Raw genomic sequence first — 8391 nt, 5'->3', positions numbered from 1 at the left:
TACGTAATCGCTGATGTGAATGGCTGACTGGGGTTGGGCTAGCTAACTGTACCAGCCACGTCGGATACAAGTATACATATGGTTGCTGACTAGGCTATGCTGACTATAGATATATGTCCTATAGTCATAGACATATTTCGTTTTGAAAGTTTTGACCTAGTCTTAGCTATAATAAAATGTATGTGCATCAAACTTTGCAAATTTGATGCTCTCTGTAGAGTAACTTTGATATTGTTTTCATTTTTTCTTAAAGAACATATATAATTATTACAAACCTGACCTGTTACAAGTATTCATAAAAAATATTGCAAGCAGTGACGGATCTAGTGGGGCAGGGGCTCTGTGGGTGCACTTGAGAGCCCCTAACACCCCTCTTCAATTTTTGGGCATGGAAGATGAGGAAGAATAAGAGAGGAGGAGGAGGAAGAAGAAATAAATGAGGGAGGAAGAAGAAGAAAAGTGTGAGCCTCTCTGCTCTGCCAAGTATAATATTAAATATTAAATGTGTTGTCTAACCGTCTAAGGCAATGGATATTATATTCCAAATACGTTTTGTTCTCAAATGCTTTTTGTTAAGTTTTAAAAATGGATATCGATATGTAAAGGTGGTCTACAAATAATCCAATTGATTTCTCTTAAGGGCTCGTTATTTCTTCCTAATCCTGTTGAGATTTAAGTCCTACGTTATTGCAGGTGTTGAATTTTTTATTTTATTTATTTATTTATTTATTTGTCTCGCGCCTTCTTGTTGAAGGTTGTGGCAGACAAGCTTCCTATCATTCCTTTGGTTGATTCAAATTCGGTAGATATCCTTTCATTAAGTAAAAAAGTTAATATTTGCAATAGACCTGGATAGCTTTTAGAGACCTCACATTAAATACTTGCTAAAAAAAGAAGGTACGGTTTTAATATTTGCTTGAAAAGAAGAGATTTAATTATTTCGTTCTAATGCTGGCTAAGCAAAAAGATGTGGTTTTAGTGCGCTTTATTAAGACATCAAGGATTCTTTACTAATATTTAGAGAGAAAATAAGTGTTGCCTAGCATCAATGCCTATAAATACATAAGCTATTGAGAGTTCGAAGCGGCAGACACCCACATTCAAACATTTCAGTCAGCTGACAAATCAAAGGCAGAAAGATTGCTAGATCAAGAGCGATGGCCATGAGTCGTATCCTCCTCCCGCTCCTCGCCATCTCCCTCCCCGGCATCATTGCTGGGGATGCCACCAAGCCGGTCTACGACACGGATGGCAACGAGTTGAGCAGTGACTCCCAGTACTACGTCCGCCCGGCGGACGACAAGAATGCCGGCGGCGACCTCCGCGCCCGCCAGGGCGAGCTTGAGGAGTGCCCGTTCTTCCTAGTCCAGGCACGCAGAGAGGACACCGCTGGCCTCGTGCAGTTCACTCAACGGAACAACTCGACCGGTGGCGCGGTGCATCTGTCGAGCGACATCACGATCCACTTCACCCAGCTCGCCACTTTCTGCGTGGAATCAACGAACTGGTTCGTCACCCACCGGCCGCCCTTCCTGTCATCGCCGTCGGGGCCAAGCCAGTACGTGGCGGTCGGGACCCCGAAGGCCCACGTCGACCCACCTCTGGCCGAGGTGTTCCGCATCGAGGAGCACGACGACGGCAAGACCAAGGGGTACAAGCTGGTGTCATCGGCCGGCGAGGGCCCGAGCAAAGATCTGGGCTTGCATGCTTCTTCCAAGAACCGATCGTGGATGGCTGTAACCGGCTCGCCTTTGGTGGTCGTGTTCAAGAAAGGATAGGCATGGTCGACGGCGCCATTCCTGCGCTTCGTGCATGTTCCCATTCGTTTGTTCTAGTGAATAATGAAACTGTGCACTCATCACACGCTGATATATCTAGTCATGTTTTCGTTATACGGTACCGTGTATTGGTTTCTACTTTCGATCTACAAGAGAGACGATCTGTGATGGATTGTGAGCTAGCGTGTCCTTTGATGTCTTTATGAATTGGTATTTTGGGCTTGTTTGGTTGCCACCCTGGGTGAAATATGCCTGTCACGGACTGGGCCTCCAATTGGGTTGCCATGGCTGCGCTTGTGGGCTGGACCAAGTGGACCGGCGTGGCCCAGTCGGCCGGGAGGCAAAGACCGTATATGAGCTGGTCTCTCTCGAAGGAGATGGATGAAGAACATAACACTCGCCCCCTTCCTCTCCGGTCTTCTTCCTCCCCGGCTCTCCTGCTTTCTCTCCTTCTGATCACAGTCCCATTGCTATTCGTCGATTAAGGTATGGATATTATAATGATTATCATCAATGAAGTCGCTATATGTTGGGATTGATTCCTGAGTTTAACACATAGATGAGATCGGTTAGTTTCTTGAACCGGTCTCGACAAAGGTTGTATCAAAGCCAAGTTTGACCTAGAACGTAACCCTAAATAGTTTGTATAGCCCTAAAATAAGAGAAACATGGAATCTCAATAGATATGCTTGAAGACTCCTCTTCCCAATCCTTCTTTCACTTCCCTAACCCTCTTTACACTTAAGAAGCCGGAGCTATGCTACTGCTGCTTTAGGAAGAGTTACGTCTTGAAGACCTAAGGAGAAGCCACCCCACGTGAGTCTAAAATCTACTTACCCAAATACGAGGAACAACTGCACAGATGAGGCGAATACAAGAACACTAGCTGAAAGGAGCCGCACCACCACCACTACCTATCTAGAGCAACAAGGATCTGAAGATAACCTTTCTCCGCTTCTGGCATTATCATCTTAGGCTTCAAAAGCAACTCACCTTTGGGTTATGCCCTAGATACCCGTACTTTTAGGAGTTTAGGCTAGACCCTAAAGCCAATGATCAAGTAGTGAATGCTTTAGGCTGTTTTTGTTGCTTTTGGTTTCTCTAGGTTGTCATGAACGCGAGTAACAGAAAAACGAAATGAAATGATCTGACGAAGGAAACAGATGAACTCGTCGGTGAACTCAGAGCAACCGCCAGAGCATTAGAAGAAAGCTAAAGGAACACGAACCCTAACAAACTAGAGAATACTTTTAGGAATGATTCGTTAGTTCCATTCCCACTCCAACCACCCGTTTAATACTTTACACAAGTCTATAATTTGATCAAAAGTACAACAGTAAACAGTAAGAAAGAAACGGTAAAACAACTGGACGAATGACAGAGTGATACAAAGCTTCTCCCGCCACACCGATGGCCCTTGGATGCTAAATCAACAGCTCACAAGCCAGCATACCGCTTCGCAACATATAAGCCAGTTAACTGACGAAACTGAATTTTTTTTCATTCCTGACAACCTCCCCTTCTTGAGACAATCCTTGTCCTCAAGGATTAAACTTTGGAAACGTCTTCTGGATAAATGTAGTATCCTCCCATGTGGCTTCATTCTCAGTAAGGTTTTCCCAGTGAACTAGCCACTGTACTACTGCTTCATTATTCCTTGGTACAATTCTCCTTTCCAATACTTTCAGTGGTTCCATTTTAATCTTTCATTTAGCTGTTATCAGAGGCAGGTTTGGAAGAGGCAATGCTTTGGTTCCATGATGCTTCTTCAATTGACTCACATGGAATACAGGATGTATGCCTGCTCCTTCTGGCAGTAATAGCTTGTAGGCCACTTGTCCAATCTTTTGCAAAACTTTGAAGGGTCCATAGTACTTGGATCTCAATTTGATGAATCCCCTTAGACCAAAATCATTCAATCTGTATGGCTGCATCTTGAAATGTACCATATCTCCTTCCTTGAACACCCTCTCAGTTCTTTTCATATCAGCAAAATGCTTAATTCTGCCTTGAGCTTGTGACAAGTTGGCCTTCAATTCCTGCAGCATTTTTTCCTTCTCCTCAACAGTGACTTTAGCTTCTTCTGAGATGTTACAAGGAATAGATAGTTCCCCAACTTGAGGTGGTGGATATCCATACAAGGCCTGGAAGGGTGAAGTTTTAAGTGAAGTATGATATGAAGTATTATACCACCACTTAGCCATGGGTAACCATTTCAACCACTCTCTTGGTTCCTGAAAAACCATAATTCTCAAGTAATTCTCCAAACATTGGTTAACTCTTTCAGTTTGCCCGTCGGTTTGTGGATGATAAGTAGTGTTGAACCTTAATGAAACCCCCACTGCCTTGAATATCTCTTGGAATAGCTTGCTTGTAAATATCCTATCCCTATCAGTTATAATTACCAAGGGAAAGTCATGCAACTTGAACACCTGGTCCAGGTATATTTCAACCACTTGCTGGACTGTATAAGGGTGTGATAATGCTATAAAGTGGTTGTATTTAGTCAATCTGTCCACCACAACTAAAATCACATCTTTCCCTTTCACCCTAGGCAATCCCTCAATAAAGTCCATACTTATGTGTGTCCAAGCATATCAGGAACTTCTAATGGATTTAGTAGACAAGGAACATGTACATTTTCAGATTTAGTTACCTGGCAAGTAGGACATTCTTCAACCATTTGATCAACTTCTGATTTCAGCCCAAGCCAATAGAAAAGCTTCTTAACTCTGTGATAGGTGGCCCTTTTCCCAGAATGCCCACCAATAGGAGATGAGCGAAATGATGTGAGTATACTGGTTCTCATGTTGTTTCCCTTTCCAACATAAATTCTTCCCTTGTACTTCATTAGTCCAGTCACAACAGTGTACACTCCAAGGGGGTCAGGTCCTCCATTCAGTTTCTCAGAAATCTGCTGAAAATGATGGTCATCTTCATAGCTTTTGCAATGTCATGTACCCAATCTGGTTGAACTGCAGTGATATTCATGCATATTCCCTCTGGCCTCTTCTGGTTTATCCTTGATAGAGCATCTGCAGCTACATTTTCTTTTCCCTTTCTGTATTCCACTCTATAATCATACTCCATCAGTTTAAGTAGAAGTTTATGCTGAATGCTTTCTGACAGCCTTTGGGAAGAAATGTACTTCAAACTCTCTTGGTCAGTTCTTATGACTATAGAGCTCCCTATAAGATAGTGTCTCCACTTCTTTAAAGCTTCAATAATAGCCATTGCTTCCTTCTCATAAGTTGATTGAGCCATAGCCCTATTGCTGAGAGTTTTGCTATGGTAAGTAATGGGCCTTTCGGTTTGCATGAGCACTGCACCAAGTCCTGAACCACTTGCATCAGTCTCCAAGACAAATGGTTGTGTGAAATCAGGTAATGCCAGCACAGGGCATGTGGTCATGATTTTTTTCAGATTCTCAAAAGTATTTGTATGAATTTCCTCCCATTTGAATGCATCTTTCTTGAGGAGATCAAAGAGTGGCCTGTAGATTTTTCCATATTCCCTCACAAATCTCCTATAATATCCTGTTAGTCCAAGAAACCCTCTAAGCTGTGAGACATTCTCAGGTTTCGGCCAATTGAGTACATCACAGATTTTTTTAGGATCAATGGAGACCCCATTTTGATCTATGATATGTCCAAGATACTCCACTTGTGGCTGTGCAAAAGTACACTTGCTATACTTGATGTACAACTTTTCTTTCCTCACAACATCCAAGACAGTCCTCAGATGATCTACATGTTCATGTAAATTCTTGCTATACACCAAGATGTCATCAAAGAAAACTAGGACATATTTGCCTATGAATTTAGATAATACCTGATTCATGAGTGACTGAAATGTGGCTGGGGTATTAGTGAGCCCAAAAGGCATCACTAAATACTCATAATGACCCAAATGTGCCCTGAATGTAGTTTTGGGTATGTCTTTTTCCAAAATCCTGATTTGGTGGAACCCTGACCTCAGATCAATCTTAGAAAAGATAACAGCACCATGTAACTCATTCAAGATATCATCTATAACAGGCATTGGAAATCTATTTTTTGATAGTCAGTGAGTTCAAGTGTCTATAATCAATACACATCCTTCATGACCCATCTTTTTTCCTCACCATAACAGCAGGAGATGAATAGGGACTGAGACTGGGTCTAATTTCTTCAGTCTTGAGCATCTGTTGAATGATTTCTTCCATGGCCTACCTTTGTTGATGTGGGACTCTGTAGGGTCTGAGGTTTGGGGGTACTGCTCCAGGCTTTAAGTGTAGCATGGTCACATTCTCTCTTTGATGGTAGCCCCTTTGGCTCATCAAAAAGATCAGGATAATTCTGAAGGAGCTTTTCAATCTCAGTTGGCAGGGGGGTACTAACTTCCAGATTAGAATCTTGTATCAGCTTAACTTGAATTATATAGCCCATAACACCCTTCCTACACATCTTTGTCAGTTTCTTTGCATTTACTACACATTGACCACTGGGAGCAGTATAATTTGGAAAATTATAGACTCTGCTTCCTTTAGTAATGGAAAGCAGTTTCTTCTGTAAATCCAATCTAATTGGGCTATGCTCATATATCCAATCCCCTCCCAAGATAAAATCATAGCTTCTGAGTTAAGTAACCTAAAGGTATTGCAAAAATTAACATCTCCCACTGTATACTTGAGGTTAGACACTACTGCATCAGTCACAAGTTCTCCACCACCTGCAACTGTAACTTTCCTTGCTGAAATATAGCTCAACTTGAAATTGTTTCTCAAAGCATAGTCATAATCCATAAAGGAATCTGTGCTGCCACTATCAACTAGTTCTACTGATCTTTTGTCCCCAATCTTCAATATCAATGAAAAGGTCATAGAGTCAGATGTCCCATTAACTGCATTTAGGGAAATTTGCATTGGCTGGGCTAAAGCATCTCCTTGCTTATGTGGGCTACCAGGTGCTGTGACATAACCAGCCTCAGGTATATCTTCTCCAGAAGTACCCTCTTCATCCACCTTTTCTTCTTCTAGAGCAAGGGACATCAGTTTTTCTCTGACAATAACTTCACTACCATCATCCAAAGCCAATGCCATTAATTTTTTCCTTACCTTACAGTTATGCTGAGGGCTCCAAGGTTCCTGACAGAACTAACATTTGTTCTTGTCTCTGTTAACAGGCTGGTTAGATTTTTCCTTTGCAGGTGAATTCTTGCTGATTCCCCTCCCATATGTATTTGCCTGACTAGTGGGACATACTGTCTTTGCCACCATGGATTGTTCCAGGTGTTTGGAGTACCAAAAAGCCTCCAGGAGACTTCTTGGCTGATAACAAGTAACTTGATGTTTGATAGAAGCTTTCAGACCACCAATAAAGCAACTTAAAAAGAATGCCTCCTGTAGATAGGGATGATCTCTTTTTAGATATGCCATACATTCCTCAAATTTGTCAATGTATTGGTTCACAGAGCTTAGCTACTGCAAACTCTGGAACTTAGAGACTATTTCATGAGTTCCCATTTCAGAGAATCTATCAAGCACCATTCTACATAACTGCCCCTAGCTGATATGTTGCCATGGAACCCCTATACCACCAAACCACAATTCAGCTCTCCCTACAAAATGTGCTGTTGCCAGGTTGACCCACTGTGTGAAAGGAGTTCCAGATAATTCAAAGAATTTTTCACAGTGCTTAAGCCAGCTCAAGGGTTGATCTCCATTGAATAACTGCAACTTCAATTTTGGCCCCTTAATAACTGCTTCAGCATAAGGTTGTGAACCATTCCCTGCATACAAGTGATAGCCCCTATCCAATGTATGAGTGAGCATCTGACTTGTGTCCCTAAGAGCACTACCAGTCCCAACAAGAGGAGTTGGTTCAAGCCCATAAGGATCAAAGTGCTGGTTATGCCTGCCTCTCTCCATGAAATCAGGTCTAACCAAGCTACCAGGAACGCTTGGGATAGGTGGACCAGTGTTGTAAGTGTATATGGGTCCAGGTATGCAACCAGTTCCTAGTGATCTTACACTTAGAGCACTAGTACTTTCCCCCAGTGTTACACCACAAGAAGGTATGGTGCTACCTGGGTACGCTGATGATGTTGCAGGGACTAGGTATTAATTTGGGCATACCTGAACATTCACATCTGGGGCTATGCTTACTGGTAATACATGTATAGGAGCCTGACTAAGATCCAGTCGACCTGAAGCAGGGACAACAGTAGTATTAGTTCCCAAAGACAGCATGATCCTCTTGATGTCAGTGAGCTCTCCTTTGAGTATCTGCATCTCATCCTTCATGCCCTTCAGATATGTCAGATCACCCTTGATCTGCAGAATCTCTTGCTTGATCACCTCTTCTTCACTTGTACCCATCTCAGTCTGAATCTTCTGACCTCTGGTCATGACCATCCACCAATTTCCCAAGGACAGCTCGGATTAGATCCTTGCTTCAAGCCTCAGGAAATTCCACCGCCGCCCAAACTCGGAGATCGTCTGAGGGATTTTACACGCGAGCAAGTCACACAACCCAAGACTGAATCCGACTTCCCGCTGTCGCCTCCTGGCCGAACCCTCATTCCCGGCATCAGGATTTCACAGAGCGATCTGCAAGCAGACGCTCAAACCTGC

General features: G+C 42.8%; 1 protein-coding gene across 1 annotated transcript; it reads left to right on the top strand.

The window, feature by feature from the left end:
- The first annotated feature begins 1157 nt into the window (after positions 1–1157).
- On the top strand, positions 1158–1778 carry LOC133883201 (alpha-amylase/subtilisin inhibitor-like). Its single transcript, XM_062322440.1, has one exon. It carries the CDS (start codon positions 1158–1160, stop codon positions 1776–1778), a length of 621 nt encoding a protein of 206 aa, XP_062178424.1.
- Positions 1779–8391: the final 6613 nt, after the last annotated feature.

The sequence above is a fragment of the Phragmites australis genome, chromosome 1, assembly GCF_958298935.1.
Source record: "Phragmites australis chromosome 1, lpPhrAust1.1, whole genome shotgun sequence".
NCBI lineage: Eukaryota > Viridiplantae > Streptophyta > Magnoliopsida > Poales > Poaceae > Phragmites > Phragmites australis.
Note: the sequence above shows the minus strand (reverse complement) of the source record. Positions and strands in the feature narration are given on the sequence as shown.

Coding starts and splice junctions, on each gene's coding strand:
- LOC133883201 (XM_062322440.1), top strand. CDS start 1,158: ATGGCCATGAGTCGTATCCTCCTCCCGCTCCTCGCCATCTCCCTCCCC.